Source organism: Sprattus sprattus (assembly GCF_963457725.1).
Source record: "Sprattus sprattus genome assembly, chromosome: 9".
In the NCBI taxonomy this organism is placed as follows: domain Eukaryota; kingdom Metazoa; phylum Chordata; class Actinopteri; order Clupeiformes; family Clupeidae; genus Sprattus; species Sprattus sprattus.
In genome coordinates, this window is record NC_137928.1 from 21,288,530 (window position 1) to 21,308,342 (window position 19,813).

General features: G+C 42.4%; 2 protein-coding genes across 3 annotated transcripts; one reads left to right on the plus strand and one right to left on the minus strand.

The window, feature by feature from the left end:
* Positions 1-1,862: 1,862 nt before the first annotated feature.
* Positions 1,863-9,423, plus strand: siae (sialic acid acetylesterase). The gene is made up of 10 exons (XM_080844621.1): positions 1,863-1,996; positions 2,234-2,395; positions 4,011-4,174; positions 4,448-4,586; positions 4,823-5,006; positions 5,456-5,580; positions 5,874-6,007; positions 6,505-6,659; positions 7,000-7,186; positions 8,481-9,423. The coding sequence occupies exons 1-10, from the start codon at positions 1,933-1,935 to the stop codon at positions 8,718-8,720; spliced, it is 1,554 nt and encodes a 517-aa protein (XP_080700747.1). The 5' UTR covers positions 1,863-1,932; the 3' UTR covers positions 8,721-9,423.
* A 26-nt stretch (positions 9,424-9,449) lies between these two features.
* tbrg1 (transforming growth factor beta regulator 1) lies at positions 9,450-19,806 on the minus strand. 2 transcript variants are annotated; one of them, XM_080844619.1, is made up of 14 exons: positions 19,232-19,806; positions 19,075-19,132; positions 18,661-18,743; positions 18,033-18,069; positions 15,439-15,501; positions 14,847-15,041; positions 14,337-14,407; positions 13,709-13,941; positions 12,993-13,132; positions 11,403-11,549; positions 10,784-10,881; positions 10,292-10,402; positions 10,025-10,185; positions 9,450-9,715 (listed from the first exon to the last, which is right to left on the minus strand). In XM_080844619.1, the coding sequence occupies exons 1-14, from the start codon at positions 19,357-19,359 to the stop codon at positions 9,474-9,476; spliced, it is 1,767 nt and encodes a 588-aa protein (XP_080700745.1). In that variant the 5' UTR covers positions 19,360-19,806; the 3' UTR covers positions 9,450-9,473. The 2 variants fall into 2 exon arrangements, with proteins under 2 accessions (XP_080700745.1, XP_080700746.1); XM_080844620.1 differs by having other exon boundaries at positions 9,524-9,729.
* Positions 19,807-19,813: the final 7 nt, after the last annotated feature.

Genomic DNA, 19,813 nt, shown 5'->3' on the forward strand with positions numbered 1-19,813 from the left:
CTTCTGAGTGGCGTTATAGAGCTGAATGGCCCTGGGGACAAAGGACTTCCTCAGCCTGTCTGATGAGCATGACAGTGACAGGAGTCTGCCACTGAATATGCTCCTATCTATCTATTTGTAAAACCTTCTCTCCGCCACCGTTGTGAGGTTGTGAGGCAGTCAAGTTCAGTGCCAACAACAGCTCCCGCCTTCCTCACCAGCCTGTCTAGTCGCCTTTTCAGTCACAATGCTGCCAAATGCTTATTCATCAAGTCATTCCCTGTGTCTATTCTTCTGATGCACTGGCCCTGAGGAAACCTGGAGCTGACACAGACCAAGATGATTTTCACTTTTGTGCATAGCATCAAACTCCGTTCCCGAACATCATATTTCACATTAAAAGAAGACATTTTATAACACTGAAAGGTAAACAAACAGTACCACACTGATGTAATTTTGTTTATCAGCCCTGTCATAGATTGAGAGGGCTGTGTTTTAGTTTGTTTGTTTTTTAGGACTAGACGCCAAGGGGAATCTTGTTTTAACCCATCATGTCTAGAACTTCTTCTGCATGTCACATTTGCTTCAAGAGTAGTTTAGCCTCTGCCGTGTGTGTCTGGTCATGCTGATGATGACTTCCACTGGCAGGCTGTTATCAGTAGCCATCGGCGTTAAAGTTCAGGTGGACAGCACCATAGACACACAGTATATAGGGTTAGTCTATATGGCTTTGGACAGCACAGCTTCCCAGTATAGCAAGAGTTGGAAAGGTTTACTTCTTAATTGACTTCAACTCACTTGAAAGGTTAGTAGACATTTATGGAAAAGCAGAACCCATTGAAATAGCCTACATGTGTCTGAACGTCTTGTAAGGCCCTATAAAATGATATCAGAGATTCCTTTGTGTATTGTGAGAGTATGTGGAGGGGACAGTAAGGATCAAGGTACTTATCACAAATTACTGGAACAGGGGACAGATTGAGAGTCTTGAGAGTATTCTACTCCAAGGCCATATTTTCTGGATAGTTCCTGAATTAGGCTTATGTAGCAGTTACAGTAGTCTAAGCAAATAACATGATGTGTGCACTCCTCCTCTTTAAGACTGTAATTACATAGAAACCTTCCTCATCTACCCATGCTAGCCATAGCTGCACGAGTAGGTCACAATCACATATTGTTATTCTTAAGGTTTATTTTTAGTAGTCTGTGTTTTGTTGCCTGAACTCCACCTACAATTTTCGCAATATCAACACTATTGTACAATTCACAGGTCTGCCTTGTATTTGACTTACATCCTGCTTTTTTGATAGACTGGCTAGATTCTTTTTTATTGACATTTTAAGTTGCTTGTTTTCCCATGAAAATGAATTGGGGAAGGTAAATGAAGGGTGACATCATGTTTCTAGTCTTCATTTTTGTTGTTGCATGCACACAGTGGCATTAGGCTTAGATGCAGTGAAAGATGTTAAGTCACTATTTTAAATCACCACAAGATAGCGCTCCTCTCACAAATGTCTGTTGGTTGCATACACATTACTCGTGTGTAAGTTCTTTCTCATTCGTCGGCATCTATCTAAGGAGAATTAATTTTAAGTGCGTTTAAACTTATATTGATTGCGTTTAGACAATGTGCAACTTATTTGGATGGGTCGTAGGCCTATGTAAAATGTGCTACATCTGCTTCTTCACATACACTTTCAGGTCAGGGAAATATTTGTAAATTGAGATGATCAGCTAAATACCTACTGTTTTTTTTTTTTTTTTTTGTCCTTGATCCACGTTGGGAATTCACAACATAGACATTCTGTCCAGACTTTGTTTGTCACGTGATGCTATTGCGACATATGTCTACTTCTTTGTTTTGACTTCCAATGTTCCGTGTAGTATGTGCCTCAGCCGGGTTAACAACTCTCTGTCTTATTACCATGCAGGAAATGATCAACTGAGTTGACCATGCGGACACTGTGGCCTGGATATGTGTGTTTTTTTAGCCTTTTAACAGCTGTAACTGTCTCTGGTGAGTTGAAAGCTAGATTTCATTAAAATCAGGACAACGAACTAACGATAGCCTATCACAATGTCTCTCTGGCTAAAATGTCATATCGTTTGCCCGACTATTTAAGCCTATAAAACCACGTGTCTAAAGACAGAATTTAGCTATAACTAAAATATGTTTACGCAATGTTTCTGCTAGTCTACATGGCATAATGTTTGTTTGTAACAATGATTCATATACGTCTGTTTTCTACTTCAGGTGATGATATCCGTTTCGCATCGTACTATGGTGATCACATGGTCCTACAGAAAGCCCCTGAGAAAGCCGTGCTGTGGGGTTATGGGCCAAAAAACGTGTCTGTCGTTGTCACTCTGTCAGGGCTGTCCAAAAGAAAAACATACAGCAGTGCCGTGTGTGACGGTGAGCTAAGATCATTTGTCGCCCTCACCCCACACTCTCCAGGGTTCGGTGCAAGCAAAGCTAGACCTGCTGGGTATTTCTTCTGGCAAACAACACATAGCCTATAGCCTACTGACAAAGTGATTTGACATTTTTACATTGTTCGTATAATGTGCTATGTGGAGAGGAACTAGGTAGGGAATAGGTCACTTCTTTCGGTTTCATTTCTGTTCTCATTTATAGCAGCAATAAGGAATTATGTTCCAAAATTAGCAAGCTAACTACCTAAAAGGCATAGCCTGACGATGTCATACTCAGGAGCTCAGGCTGGTATCCAGGCTATAAAAGGCATGCAAAAACATTGCAAACACCACCAACAGCTCAGTTCACACTGATAGAAGCTTGCCAACACTCTAACTGGTGTCTTTTGGCAGTAGGCCTATAGCTGGCAATGTCATGCCGTGAAAGCTTTTTTTTCTCCCATTTTTGCAAGGTGTTCCTGGCATATCCTGGTGGCTAGTGGGAAAGACACAGGTGTTTATCTAGGGGAAAAGACGTCTTCTTATACCCGGACATGTCCTCGTTTCGAGACCTCAAAACTGCGTCCAGCAGGGATTCTAAAATCGTCCGGGATTTTGCATCGTCGGATATTTGTGTTTCTCTGGGTCTTTCACAAACTAGTTTTCCCGCCCATACAAGTTTTGGAAATGCAATCTCCCTTAAACCGCCCTCTCAGTGTAGCCAGAAGCACGATCATTATCCTCCTAATACGATCATTTTGAGCATTTGTGACCAGGCATGGCTAAACCAGCCACAAGTCGTTTTGAGACATTTTGAGTTATTCACAGATTCTGAAAGTGTAAGTGTAAAGCTATCCAATGATGTCTCACTCATGTAAATCTTTGGTATGATACTTCGGCATTTCCAATCTGGCAACTCTAAGCACCGGGTTGCCTCAATTATCAATAGCACATGATGACATCTGCATGTGAAAAAGATTTCTAAAACTGATTGTTCCAATCCTTGATTGCGTTCCTTTCCGTTGTAAAATCCAGCATTACCTTTAAAGTTGTCCTCATAAAATTCCATGATAACATTCCATATTACTGCGCATCAAATGTTTCGAAAGAAAGATGTTACAAAGTAGCAAGCAACCTGATCTTCAAGCGAATGGGTGGGCTTACGTTTGACGAGTTGTGGGAGACTGGAGGAGAAATAGCTTAAAAAGACGAGGCATGCAGAGAAGACAGAGGCTGAAATCGAAGCGTTGGCAAAGGCCAGGAATGAAGCTGGCCGCTAGCCGCAACCTTAGGGGGAGCTCAGTAGAAAAATATTTTAAAAAATCCGGATTGGGGATAAATAGGGTCAAACTGTTTCGGGTACACACAAGGAGAGGGTGGGCTTATTTTAAATGTTTGCAGGAAATGCCGACGTTGTTACCAGCACCTTTAAGCCCCCCATATGCATGTAGACTGAGTAATTTGATCTTCAGAAGAATAATTGGGCTATGCCTGTTCTTAAAGGTCCACCAAACCTTATGGCTCTCCTATAGGACCACATTTAATTATGTTTCCAAGATGAGGTAAGGGACTATAGCCTCAATCAACCCACTTTCTCTCTTTTATCTCCCTGATAGGAGTTTGGAGGGTGACCCTTGACCCAGTGGAGGCAGGAGGTCCTTACAACGTGAGTGCTGTCCAGAGGGGTGGGAGCGATGCCGAGGTCACTCTCACAGATGTGCTGTTTGGGGATGTGTGGCTGTGTGGGGGCCAGAGCAACATGGCCTTCACAGTCTCTCAGGTCAGGACCCTCTCACCTCTGCTGGTCCGGTGGTGAGGTTGAACAGTATTGAATTGGGCTCAACTTCAGAATGGTTGTTGGAGTACAGTTAGATTATGATTATTATTATCTGTAATGTGTGTGTTAGTGGATGTGCTGTGAGAAGTGAAATGAACTGATGTGACTTAATGATTTGGTGCAAAAAAGGTCTGTCTTTAACAGAGATACAGTAAGTGAAGATTCCCTAAAATGCCACTAATAGTCTGCTGCCACCGTTCTTGTTTGTCACGTCAGGTGTACAATAGCTCAGCAGAGCTGGACCTGGCCTCTGAGTTCCCAGATGTCCGCATTTTCCAAGTTGCCCTGGAGACGAGTGATGCTGAACTGAGGGACCTGTCTGGAATTGCTGTGCCCTGGTCTGTGCCCACGGCAGGTGAGTTAAGCACTGGGGGTGCTGCGGGCTCTTTAACCAGTGTGTGCAGCTTCGGGGGAAAGCAGTTTTCTTCAGTTTAAGTCACATTTAAGATTTGGTTGTACCATGTGGTCAGCTTTTTTTGTGTGAAACCTCTTTACATGTATCAGAGGGTCAGAACATGTATTTCACGACTGTAGTACCCTTTTCACAGAAATTGATGTGTTGCTGTGTGTGTGCTTGTGTGTGGACCTTAGATTTGCTAGGTGGCGGAGATTTCACTCACTTCTCGGCGGTCTGCTGGCTGTTTGGGCGCTACCTGTACCAGACCCTGCAGTACCCCGTTGGCCTGGTGGAGTCGTGCTGGGGGGGGACGCCTGTAGAGGCGTGGTCCTCCACCAGAGTCCTTCATAAATGTGGCATTACCCATGGCACACAGAGGTTAGGAGCCCTGCATGGCACAAAAGCAAAGCATTATTACCATTATTTCAAACAAATGATTTCCTTGGTCATGGGTTCCATGCCATGCCCAGTGAGCAGACATACAGACCAAATCTGTCAAATCTGTCTTGCAAATCTATCAAGTAAATGTAAACATGTCGTTTATTAGACCTTTATTGTTTAATTGAACTTTATTGTCCCACCACGGCAGGGAATCTGTCTTTGTCTCACCATTAACGCTACAGAGAACAATTAAAAAAAAAAAAACTGTTAAAAACAGTAAAGATACATACACCTACAGAAATCAGAAATACAGTTTAAAAATCTTTACATCCAAGTTCATTTCATTTTATTATATTATATATGTAAGCAGAAAATAAGTAGTTGTCAAGGTATATTTTATAACAGGACATTATTTTGACCCCTTTGTTTTTGTTACTTTTTGTTAGTAGTTACAACTTCATGGAAAGTGAACTATTCATGTGGACAGGCCCAATGCACAACTCTGTGCTGTGGAACGCCATGATCCACCCTCTGCTCAACATGACCATCACAGGAGCCATCTGGTACCAAGGTGAAGACACTTAGGATTAGCACCTGCATGACGACAGGAGGTTGCGTAATTGTTTTCGCTGTCTGAACGTTTTGCTGCATCGGATGAGATCCAGAGCAGAAAAAAGACTTCAGATTGGAATAAGTTACTATTGATAATGGTGGTATCAAAATACTTCCACATCTAAGCAGAAAAAGGGGTAGTTTCATGATCTTCTCAAATTTTCACACGTACAGTCCTCATCCAACAGCATTTTGGTTAATCTTAAAATGTCTTAACCAATGAACACCTTTTCCTCATGCTCTTCCTCCCAGGTGAGGCCAATGAAAACCACAACTGTGATCTATACAACTGCACCTTTCCCAACATGATTGATGACTGGAGGATGGCCTTCCACCAGGGCTCAGGGGGCCAGAGTGCTCTAGACTTCCCCTTTGGATTTGTGCAGGTGGGTCTCAGTCTGGCTTTTCCCCTTGTATGCATTACATAATTCTATACATGGTTTTGATAGTACATATATTCACAGTCACATGCAGTGTTTACACGTACTTCAGAAAACCTCTCCATCTTTCTGCAGTAAAGTTAAAAATACCTTTTAGGTCAATTTAGCCACATTAGGCCCCGAATTTTACAAAAGCTTTTAAAAAGGCTTTCTTTATCATTACGTTACCTCCTACATTGATTTCATTTCTATCCCAACATCTTTATCAGCTAATCCTTTCTCCATTGTAATTTGGACAAAATGTACAGGGTGTCAAACAGTAAATATCATGACACACTGTGCTCACATGTCCTTAAGTCCTATCTTATGTCATGATCTAAATCAGATAAGTATCGATATGTTGTTACTCTTTGTAGGGATCACACCCTACTAAGCTGTTTAAATACACTGTAATAAAAGCTTTGCAGCATTAAGTGTGTCCCTCCTCCCTGCACCACACCCAGCTGTCCACCTGGCAGAGAGGTGTCGTGGTAGATGGCTTCCCAGACATCCGTTGGCACCAGACAGCAGACTTTGGCTACGTTCCTAACGAGCGCATGAAGCGAACCTTCATGGCCGTGGCCATGGATGTACCAGACGCTGCTTCACCCTGGGGCAGGTAAGTGTTACACCCATAGAGTAAGAGTAAACACCCATCTCATACAAGAAGACAGCATTGTATTCTTGCAAGGCATATAGGCATTCTAGTCATAACAAGGCTCAGTGTTTTCTGCACCAGAGCTGGCAAGGTTCCATTTTATCTGCAAAAGGAGATATCAGTGTATCTGTCTGTAAATACATGTCACTCATTTTGATTAGATCTGTTGTCTTTCTTATTTCCCATGATGTTCCCAAATGTTTTGGTGTTCAGAGGAGCATTTGCTCCCTGTATATTCAACATGGCCTTGTTCTCACCCCAATCCCCCCCCCCCCCCCCGCCCGCCCCGACACCCCAAAAGCATTCACCCACGCTTCAAACAGGAAGTGGCTTACAGACTGTCCCTTGGTGCACGGGCAGTGGCCTACGGGGAGAGGGGTGTGTCACACCAGGGTCCCTTCCCTAGCACTGTCCGTATTAATGGCACCCACCTAATGCTTACCTACAACCAGAACGTCTCTGCCACCACATCCAAAGATTTATTTGAGGTAAGTCTGTTTGTACATGGAAGATGTTCAATTCCTTGTGCTTGTAATCAGGGGCCTCGCACAATGGCTAGATCTCTCACCGTCAAATGCACCCCTACATCTAACCGATCCATGACCATCTACTCTAAATAGAGCTTTCTCTTTGCTATGGCAGGCTACAAAGAGTAAAGGATAGGGGTGTGGGGGGGTGAATATCTCCCTCAGGCACACTGACTCATCAGAGGCTGATTAAATGAAGGTGAAAGCTTATGGTTTCTGTAGTATTTGACAGATTCCTTTATCCAAAGCAACTTACATAGGGATCCTGTATGAGTCAGTCATATGATGTGATTATGACTGTTGAACACGAGGGTCCAAGTCATTGGGATAGAAAAGAGCTGATTCAGAGGAGTGATGTCATTCTTCAAAATAGTTGCCAAACATAATAGCCAGTTCAGAGGCCAACAATTCACTGTAGGCCAACAGTTCAAATGACTCATTGAGAGGAACTACCCACTGGGCAGCTGCCCTGAGAACGACATGCCGTCAAGGGCTTTTTCTTTTCCACTTTGCCGTCAAGGGCTTTTCGTTTGCGCAGGCAGAGACAGTAGTCAAGTTGCCCCTTTGTGGTAGTGTTTCTGTCTGAGTGAAATAATTGGGATTCTCCAGACTGCTCTCCCATAGGAATACGAACCCTAGGTTTTCACTTTCCTTCTCTATTTGCACCGCCAGTAGGAACACTGAAGTGACGTAGCATTACAGTTAGCAAGGCAGCATTCAAGCTCTGGCTAAATGTTTGTAAATATTTATTTAAACGGAAACAGTGGTGCATTGAACACCCTGTTGTTTTATTCTGAATTATTTAATCTGAAAAAAAATCGGTTTAAATACGTTTAATTTCTTTTTCAACATTTTATCCTTTTCTTGCATTTGTGAATGACTTTAGTTGGATCCATTGTGCAAACTGTCTTTTTAATACGGCAGGGTTTATATACACAATGCTGCAAATTGCCTTCATCACCGCCGACATATCCACCAAGTGACAGACAGTGCAACACAAAAATGGAGGTTGCCGGTGCTGCAATGGCTAATGTGTTCAACCAATCACCATACACTTATGTCCCTCAAAACAGTGTTCGAAGAACTATGATTGTCCTTAGGCTCCTGCACACAAAAAGGGGGTAGTTCCTCCCAGTTCTAAGAACTATGAAAAATGTCCTCTGTTCTGAAGGCATCTATCGTCTTTATGCCAGGTGCTCGCTGGGTCAGCTTGGCAAGTTCACTCATGCTTTTTCTCTTTGTCTGTCTGTCACAGATCTGTTGTTCCATGGAAACGGTGCAGTGCGATCCTCTGGACATCTTCTGGATGCCTGTTCCCATGGTGCCGCAGGGCTCTGCCACGGTAGCCGTGACCCTGATAGGCTGCCGGGGTGAGCATGTGGCCTCGCTGCGGTACGCCTGGAGGGACTGGCCCTGTGACTTTAAGGCGTGCCCCGTCTACAGCGCTGATGGGGTCCTGCCCGCACCACCTTTCCTCCTGCACCGGTGGCCTTAGCCAAAAAAAAGGTTTACAAAGGTTTCACGCCACATGTAGTTTACTGTGGAATTATTTCATGTCTTGATTGTCTTGCAAATTCAGTCAGCACACAGACCGTCAGTGAACAGGGACTAGCAGCCTTGGTTGTGAAGGCATCAGAGGTGTGCTCCATTAGCCTCAGGGTTGTGCCCTGTAGGTCCTGAGTTCGTCTCATTACATTTGCCTTGTCGCAACACGTGCATTTTGAGAACCCAACAGAGAGGGTTTTCTCCAAATAATGATTTATGTGATTATTTTAATTTTTGGGCAGAGGTATGTTTATAGCTATAACATAAGAATTATGAAAGCAAGAAGACACACACTCCAAGTTTGGGTAACTTTGGTATGGAGTTGTCATTCATCTTCAGCATAGATGTTTTACCTGATGAAATGGTATTGCTAATAAAGTTTGAACACTGATTAAAAACATGCTTGGTACATGTGTCTATAAAACATGTTTTATTAAACACACACACATTTTTTTCTCACATTCATTTCCATGTGAAAGTAAGCCTCAAGGGCTATTCCCTCACAGTGCCTGAAGGTGGAACCATTGATTGTTTGAAACCAATTCATACCCTGAATGTCTACAATGCTGTGTCATGGCCCATCACCAGTTTTCCAGTTATATAAGCTTTCTGCTGAAAAAAGATGTAAGTGACAGATTATACAAACTTGTAACTCACAGACTGTTATGTTTATTCAATGATTTCGGGAAAACATTTTGAATAGTCAGAATGTGGATGGCTGGTCCCCCTCACGTGGGTCTGAGGACATGTGAGAAGAATTTAATGTTTTTTTTCCCCCAAAAAATAAAAATGCTCTGTTGTGGAAGATTGACTCATCCCTCCTACATAGGCTGGCTTTGGCCCTGGAGTTCATATGGCGTGATGTTACGTGCCGAACTGTGAGGAGGAGACTGCTGATGGCAAAGTGCCAGTACTCAGGATATGGTGATGAGAAGAGCCAGGGGCCTGTGGGGGCCGACCTGCAAAATAATAAAATAATATCAACAACATTTGAACAGCACCACAGCAAAATCTAATAACAAAATGGAAAAGATATTAGATATTATAAGATCATACTGTATAATTTTCCCTGTGGTTTATTATACTGTGTGGTGTACTACTTCACTACTACATTGCACTCTACAGTACAAGGCAATATGATGCAGTGATTTCACGCTATATTGATAGTATACCATATTAGTAAACTACGCTATTAGCGGCCAGCACTCAACTGTTGTTTCCAGCTAAAGCAGGAGTTATGACATTCCTACTCACCGGAGATGGTACTGGCTGGGCGCTCTGGCGACGTACCGTCATTGAAGCCTTGCTGCTGCCGCTGGAATGCCTCAAAGTTCACCGACGCGTCGTCCTCGGAGAGAGTGTGCGGCATCTGCCCGTCACCCGGACGACACACCTCAAACCGCACCCAGCGGTAGCTGTAGACAGGGTTGCATTCATCAGAAAGGACATATCATATTCATGCAATACATTAATGCAGTAACACAAACAGACACAGACACACACACAAAGAGCTAGACTTACTTGCTACACTTGCGTGCTCCAGGGCAGCTCTGGATGAGGTTTTGGATGGTAGGGTGAGAGTAGCCAAAGAAGTCTGCTCCTGAGGGCACTATAGGGACCAGAGGCTTACCCCTAGAGGGGGATTAGATTAGATGAGGGAGTGAGGGAAGTAACAAACAAAGTGAGTAAATATTAAGAATGGAAAGAATGGCCGAATGAAAAGGAAAAAACACATTTGACCCCCTCAGCGCTTTCTCAGTGCGATTGCTGCATGCTGGCAGAGAACTCTCCAAAATCGTTGTTCTGAACTGAAAACATTAATCGCAGTCTACCCGATGTCAGTGTTATGTTTACAGATCTGGCTGTTAATCAAAGACATTTCCGAACTATTTCAACTAAATATGGACATACACTTTTGAAGACTCAAACGCATCTCTTGTTATAACAACAGCTGTGATAGTGGAGATTTACCAAAAGGCGGGTTATGTCATGCGCGTGGCTTGTGGTGGTTACCGTATGGCCGTGATGGCCTTCAGCAGGTTGGTGTGACACGTAAGGGCAGAGGAGGCCACTATTGCATTCTGGGGGTCATCTTCCGGAACAATCTCCAACTGGGGAGTAAAGATCAAAAGAGGGGAGGCATGTTTGGTGGAACCCATCTTACTAAAATGTCTGATGACATATCTGAGTCTGTGTCTACGGGTGGTCCAGGTGTACTTGATCTGCCCGTATGTGTGTGTTCATTTGTTTTAACATATCCGTGTCTGTGTGTAGAGGTGGTGGTCTTGATCTGTGTGTTAAAGATAAATAATGAGAAACGTTTGATGACATATCTGAGTCTGTGTCTACGGGTGGTCCAGGTGTACTTGATCTACCAGTATGTGTATGTTAATGACCAAGACCGCTCAATAAGCCGTGAAATCAAAGACAGCATTTCATTTTTTGGAAGACTTTGAGTATCTGTGTGTGCATGTGTGTGATAGAGGATGTATACGGGTATGTGTGCGAACCTCCCACTTTGGCAAGCACAGTAACAGAAACATAGCTTGAGTGTAGATGTGAATGTGTGTACTCAAGACCAAGGTAATTTCCAGTATCTGTATAACCAGCAAATCTGTGTGGGTATGTGTACCTGAGGGCCAGTCCCTCCATCTTTGATCTGGCATGTGTAGAGACATTGCTGCTCTGCACTCTTCATGCTGGCAAACACACGCGTGCTGCAGAAGCCCACTGGATAGATAGCGCTCTCGTCATGAAAGTGAACACGGTCCGTGATAATCTTTCACACACACACACACAAAAACAAACATTAATAAGCACCATAACAAGTAGTAATTGTAAATAATTCTGGAAAGCAGGTCTTAAAAGTGTTAACCCCAGTTTAGTTTATGTTCTTCCATTTACTAATTGTACAGTTTGGTACGCATAAATATTTGCACATCACACACAAACAGAAATATTATTTATATTATAAGAATGAACTACCCCCCAAAAAAACATTATAATCATAGACATCATCACGTCATCACATCATCTGACCTGAATGTTTTTAGAAAGGTTGACATTTTCAACTACACTTACATGACTTTTTAACACAGCTGAATCATTTTCAGTAATGCTCATGCCCCACCTGCTATTTTCTCTGGACCACATACAATCAATGATGGTAAGGAGGTTTCACAATTATTCATATCTCCGACCTCTTTCCAGAAATCACAATGAGCTTCCAAGCAAGGGAATAAGTCATTGTACTCTTTCTTTTTGTAAAATGAAGAGCTTACATTGGTAAGTTTTTCATGTTCAAACAATGACCCCTGTCTAGGCCTTCCTGAGTTTAAAAGCTTCTCTAGCTGCAGCATGTTGCTCAGCGTCATAATCATTCCACCCTGGTGTAATATTACGCACCTTGTTTCCTATATTTCAAAACTACTTGCTAGAGGCAAGACTTAGAGCTGTGACAGTATTGTCATACATGCCATATAGATTGATGCCATGATGTGATGATATTTAGGGCAATTTCAGTTACGGTGAAATATCTATTAATCTCCTCCTTAGTTAGATTTGGCCAGACACATTTTCTTGTATCGGTCACATTACCAATAACAGGTATATTTTCAACATTTAAAGAGAAAACAACTGGTATATGATCAGTAATAGTCATCCCCTAGTTTATCTCAAATAAATATTGAATTGCTATCTGTCAAGCAAGAATAAAATTCTCCAATAACACAAGTTGATTCATTAACCTCAATGAAAGAATGAACAAATGCTAATCTGTTCAGAAATTCATCCTCAAACTGTGACTACTAATTATTATGGGAACCATGTCACGTTGACCTTGATCAGAATTTGACTTAGTACCCCAAAAAACTAATAATTTAATAGCAAAATCATCAAACTCGACCCATTAGTTGCTGAAATATGCAACTCTTTTTTTTTACGGTGGATGTGGTCTGCTGAAATCTTGAAAATATGCAAATATTTTATATTATGGTGGCATCCTAACGGTGCAAACTCATGACACCGCAACGAGTGACGCGAGAATGCCAAAAATGCAAAAAACTTAAATGACTTGTTTGTTCCGCTTCATGTTTCCTCCCACACTACAGGAAAAGTGCTGATAGCAGTATACAACAGAGTTTACCATACGCATAAATATTTGTACACACACACGCACACAATCCCTGGCTATTTCCATACTCTCAGACCAACCAGCACTTACCTCTCCTAGGCTGTAAACGGTCAGGCCACCCAGTACGATTGGGAAGACAGGCCGTCCAGTGGAATCCAGTGGGATTGGCTGGACCAGTCTCCGCAACCCGCCCTCTGCCACCTTCCGCTTCTTGGACATCTTCCTGGGAACTGGGTGTAAGAATGTAAGAGTCAAGACAAGGCAATGAAGGCCGGAGGCCAATAAGGACACCCTCCAGCACAAGCACACACCTCAGATTTTTAAGTTCTAGGACATGTTTGGTTGTGGTTATTGGAAAGGTTCTGCTAGTTAAATACAACGATTAGTAAGGGTTCCGTTCCTCATCCATGGACGGTACTTCACAAACACACACCTTAGCTTGTGTGCAGGAAGACATATGGTTGTCTGGTGGTTTTATTCTTCTGTTCTCTCCCCCCTTGAGGGGCGTACATGTTTAGAATACTCAAACTGTAATCTGACTTTTTCCTCCTGTATTTTAAACAGCAGCAGGTTTGGTTAAATACCTATGGACCACATACAAGGATGTTGTTTTGGCTGAACGTTTAACAGTGGGTGTGGGTGGGTGTGGGTGTGTGTGTGTGTGTGTGCGTGCGTGCGTGCATGCAACTGCGTCAGAATGTGCGCATGTGGGTGTGTGTGGGGGCGGCAACAGCAAATGCTTGACGAGATTGCATGTGTTCTGGCCAGAATTAAAGTGTTCAGGTTCTGAGTCAGCATCCTCCCACCTTCCTCTCTTCCGTTCTCCCTCCCTCGTTCCTTGCGCTCTTTCTTGGGCTTTTTTGGGGCCCCTTCCTCAGCGGGGGAGGCCCCAGGCCCCAGACCATGACCTCCGGGGGCACCACTCGTCCCGCCCCCGCTGGAGCCGAAGCCCGCTGGTATGTGCGTGCTCCCGCCCGGCCCGCTGGGAAACTCGCTGTCTGACACCGACTGGTACTGCAGCAGCGTCTTCAGTAGAAACCTGAACATTAACGAAGCAGTCAAAACACATTTATACCAGTGGGATTCCAGGATGTTTGGTGACAGTAATCAGGCCCTAGGAAAGGTTCTACTGGTTCTGCTGGTGAATGCAACGGTTCATAAAGGTTACTTTTCTCCTCTATGGATGGTAGATGCTCAGACAATAAACTGAATAAACAATTAATGGCACCAGGTTGTGTGTTATTAGTTTGAAGAGATAGCATTTGTCCTTGTTTGTGATGAGGATGAAACCATGTTAAAAATAGAAATATTTTACATTTTTCAATTGCCCAGGCCATACTTTCTCACTTAAACCATCAAGGCAAAAATCAGTCTGTCTTTCATTCTATTTGCCTGTCTGGCGTTACATTTGTCTGTCAATCCTCAGGCCCGTACCTCCGCTCCTCTTTTGCACGCACAAACTTCTCCTCCAGATGTGCCACCTCATCACACAGAGCAGCATTCTCCTAGAGGTCAAACAACAAAGATATATAAGTCCCATGACTTCCTGATTATTCCTAATTTTAGCCAAAACAGGATAATGACAAACACATTTCTGTTGCTCATCATATGCCAAAGAATGTGCAGCACACAAATATAAGCATGTGTTAATGCGTCATCAACATCCTATCGAGAAAACTCTCCCTGACCATGCAAAGTAAATAATGATAACCTTGGTGCTCTGTGTATATGGGCTATGATGATTATCAGAACCAATCCACCAGCAACTTGGCATGATCAGGGAAAGTTCTTCTTGGATGTTGATGACGCATCAACCTGTGCGTCGTCAACATCCTAACACTTGCGTCATCAAGACCCCCCCCCCCCCCCCCCCCCCAAAAGAACACTAGTGGCTGTAAAAATGTCTACTGAAGCCTACATGAGGGCTTGTGGCCGTGAACTCACAAAGATCATGGTGCGTGCAGCCTTGCGCAGTCTCAGGTACTTGAGACGGTACTTCTCGATCTGGTTCTTACGGGGGTTCTTCTTGGCCTTGGGCCGCACCTCTGGGGTCCCTGGTAGAGGGGAGGGCAGGGAGGGACCCCCAGAGCTAGCGCTGGAGAAGGCCACCTGCAGTGCCTGCTGCCGCTCGTCATCTGTCTGCATAACCACACACACACACACACACACACACACACACACACACACACACACACACACACACACACACACACACACAGGTTTTAGACTTGCATCAGATACATACATTTACATATATGCACATGAACATACACACACATATTACTACAACAAGTCTAGCTCGAAGAGACATGTAGACACAATGACATCACTGCACTTCACACATTCAGATTCAATGGTGTTCTTACAAATGATAGCTGTGCAACTTAAAAGAGTCAGCATGACAAAAAATGCAAGGGTGGAAAAAAACCTTGATCATGGACTACTATACTATAATCTATACTACTCCTACACCTCTGGGCGACTAAAAGGCGTTAGTTAGTCAAAAGGTTGCCCACTGCGACTGTTCAGCACTTACCAACAGTGCAAAGACTCCATTCCTGTTCTCAATCCTCTTGAAGCGCCTGCTCCCTTTCTGAGTCTGGAACATAGTAGGAGACTGAGGCAGGTGGCTGGGTGGAGGAAGGGGTGGTGGAGAGGCTGCCAACACACTGTTCCATGTGTCCACAGCACTCCGCTATGACTAAGTCACTGCTAATTTGCATTTATTTTAAATCCAAATTGATTGTAAATACTGTGCTGTTTCTATTCAGTTACTGTTTTTTATAAGTCTGTGTGTCCCCTGGGTATCAAACCGGGCACCTTTGTGTTGTTGGCACGCAGCCATAGGATGAAGACCCTAGAGCACCTTCAGCAGAGACAACCAACGACAGGTAGCAACGCTATCCAGTAAATGTGGCATGGTGGAGCAGTGGTTAGAGTCTCCAGTTGGCATGGGATCGGATTCCCAATTGCTGCAGGTTGTCTATGTTGCTTTGGGTAAAAGAGTCAGCTAAATACCTTTAAATGTCACGGAAGCTTCTTACTTTGAGTTGCATCATTTGTTTGTAATTTCCCGATAATGAATTGAGCTCATAAGGGCATTTCCCAAACCTGTTCAGGAATCTATCCCATTGTCTACTTGTGGTCTGGTGGTTTTACAGTCAGAGTTCCTTTAGTGATGGATGGACTGATGGCACAAAGGGATGCTTATGGAAGGGGGAACTCCAGTGGGTAATTCCAAGTCATTTCCAACAAATTGGGAAAATCTGTCCACCACACATTTCCTTTTTTTCCACTTGACCCATACACTCTAAGTTTAAGCACTGTAAAGTAAGCATTATTTTCAGTCATAGACATTTTTATGATCTTTGGAGCTTAGTCACTTGGCCATTAATTAGCCTAAAAGTTCTTGAATATGGCATGCTGATTCAATATTTCCTGTAAATTCCAAAGCTGTCATATGTTTAATGATGGATGGAATGGCCGAATAGATATATATGGAAGCCAACACATAGTTACAAAATTTGTCTGAACCATATTTAGAGGTATAAAAAGTCAGTCAAACCGATTTACTTGAAAGTTGTAAGGAACATTTTATGTATATTAAAGGTATTATGATTAAAATGTTATTTGTACCTTCCAGAATAACAGACTTATTGTCACTTTTGAATCACACAGTGTAAATATGTCCAAAACCTCTTACAAAACATGGACATCTGGATCCGCTATCAAGCAGCTCTCCACTTATTTTTGATGCAGGCCAAGTTGCTCAACCACCTGGCAATCGTCTATCCCATTTATCTTAACAGAGGGTAGGAAAGCTAATTTCCCCCCTGACGTCACTTGAACAGGCACATTTTATTGTCTATCTTTTATCTATCACATTTCACAAAGTGCATGAAAAGCATTTTTTTTTTTTCAATTTAGTTTGATCATTCTAGATGCTATTTATTCTTTAAGTGTCTATACATGTGGGCAAACTGTGTCTGTACAGTTGTATTTTCCCGACTGTCTAAATATGGTTCAGACACATTTTGTAACCTTGTTTGGGCCTATTCCATCATTCCATTAATCATAAAACAAATGACAGTTGTGGAATCTACAGGAAATATGGTATTAGCATGGCAAATTTCAGAACCTTGATCATATCTATGGCCAAGCTACTAGGTTCCAAAGGTCAGATAAATGCCCAGGACTGAAAAAATGCTTATTTAAAAGGTAGTTTTCACAAGCACAAGACTAAATTCTTCACAGAAAAGTAACATTTTTGGGATGTACCATCTTAGACTGTATGTCTGGACAGAGGATTGACAGCCGTTTCTGAGATGGTGTGGTGGATGTCCATTGTTCAAATGACATGGAATGACCCTGATATTTTTTAACCTGGGCCCTATTTTCGCATCTTTTGGGGTCCTAATTTTTACTAGGGTGAAAAACGATCACAATCAGTCCAGTATCGAGTTAGAACGCTAAAACCAGTAGGTGCAAAAAGGCCTATGGGGCAAGCATCCGTCACAAACTAAACCGCTTGTTTTCACCATTGACAGGCTGTGTCTGTTTGCCTCAATTACTGTAAACAAAAAACTATAGAAACAGTCATTAGTTTACCTTTCTATTCTTCCAAAAAACTAAAAAAAAAAAAAAAATAGGGCCCAGAAACAGTCATTAGTTTACCTTTCTATTCTTCCGGTTCAGTCCAGAAGAACTAATAACTGTACAAATAATAATTTTCTACAGTTTCTTCACAGCTCTACATCTTTAATTTGGAGCCAAAAAGATGGGGAAATTGGGCCAAAGTTTTGTCCTCCTTTAAAAGTGCTTCTGCTGTGGTTTGCGGAGGTTGTGTTGAGCAAGGGTGCAAGCTCATATATCTGCTCACAATAATAAACAAAGGGTCTAACATGTATCTCACCCCACCCTTTCAAATTTCAAAAAGGGGGAAATGAATGCAAACTAGCAAAAAATGAAGACATGTGCTGAACATAAAAGACACAACAAAACCATACTACAATAATAATTAAATGTGCATGGCATGTCAAGCTTTATGTTATGAAAAACAACTTTTCATGAAGGTACTTTGAAATGACCACAGAAAGGAAAGTGCTGTATAGTGTTCCAAGCCAGGCTTACCTCTCGGTACATTACTGCTTCCAGGCTTGACTTAGCACTGTTAGGGAAGAAAAAAAGAAAGAAATTGCTGTCTGACCAGAAACTAACAGAAGTACTGTTCGACCAACTTAAGCCATGAGGTAAACCTACACCTTATAGTGATTATTCTAACCCTAGCCCAAATTGTGTCCCTAACCTTAACACTCTCTTAGCTTACCCTTTATCCTAGTGTTTTGACAACCTCAGAAATATATGTCCAATGTACCATGCATGTAACAATGTATAAGATTTGGAAATCATTGTCCACTCCAGAGAATAAATTCTAAAGAAAAAACAAAACAGTGGTTGACTGTATGTGCACAAAACACAGCATTGTCACAGTGCCAAGTAACAAAACTGTTGAAAATGAGATTTGATGTTCTTTCAGCTGGTCAATTGGTCATCATAAAAATAAAAGGTTTAATAAATAATTAGCTAGATGTTTGACCATTTGGCTGGACATTCTATTAAGAGACATGGTTTTACAATGGAATTCTAGGTTGTGACTTTCAATTTCTTGCCCTACAAGCATTCTATTCTACAGATATGAATGGATATTAGAGGTTATTAACATACTGTGGTATACAGGAGTAATCTTAATATGATTTACTTAGACTGTACCAGTCCCCGATCAATGATTCTTTGTTTTATCTCTTTGATGTGCATTGGACGTCCGGCCTCTTCAAGAACAATCTACAGATTTTTTTTTGGGGGGGGGGGGAAAGGCTTTTATTTAGATATACAGCAAATTGTAGCAAAACTGATTCATCTGATAACCAAAATATAAATATAATCAAATTCTCCTGAAATATAGTTAAATCTCTTCTAAATGTTTCAAAACTTTTACTCATTAAAGATCATAACCTCTGAGCTCCACCTTCCTGTGCCTCATCTCAGAATGCACCTGCATGCAAGATTAGGTTTACTAAGTTTGTGACTCTTTTGGTGTGAAAGTCTGAGATGTCTTAAAAGTATTTTCCAAAAGGAAACCGAAAACAGTTCAGTTAAGTTTTGTGTTCAGTACCTGTGCAGCATCCAGCCAGGTAAGATTGGGTTTGTCAACAACATCACTGGTTTGTTCCCTGCGAGTCAGTTACAAAGACAGTTCATTTCTTTATTCTAACCTCCAGAACATCTTAAGTCACTCCAAACAATATTAGGGCATGTCAAATGTCACTTACGATTCGAGAGTGTCCGAAGTCCCCACTAGACCGGTCATACTGTCTAGGGCAGGGAATAATGAATAACTGCTCTGACTGTCAGGTTCCATCTCTGATTCAAAATTTGACAAAGTAGTCAAGGGGTCCATTTCTGTACAGAGGACCACTGGCGTAACGCTTGCTTATCAATGTGCAACTTATTAGGTTAGGGGCTTATTAAGACGTTAACGTTAGCTACCCAGCTGTTTACAGTCTGCAGCTAGCTCGCTAACTTGTGTGTGCAACGTCAGACACCCCTTATGCACCAGCTCGTGGGTATGTAATATCCGACGTTGAACATAGAATGATTCACGGATTTACACTCTAACTTTATCTGTTCAATTCCTGAAGTCAGGTGAGCCGTGGAAATGTTGCTGGCCAGCTACTCAGCTAACTAGCCAAGTGACATGTCTTGTCATTTCAACACTAAGAGTGCTATAGTTGATCAAATACGGACGAGACGCAAGCAGAGAGCTGCCCGTTCCTTTCTGTGGTTGAGGTTCTGTTCGTAGCCTAACTTAACCACGTATAATTTAAAACATTGTAACAGGCATCTGTGTTTCA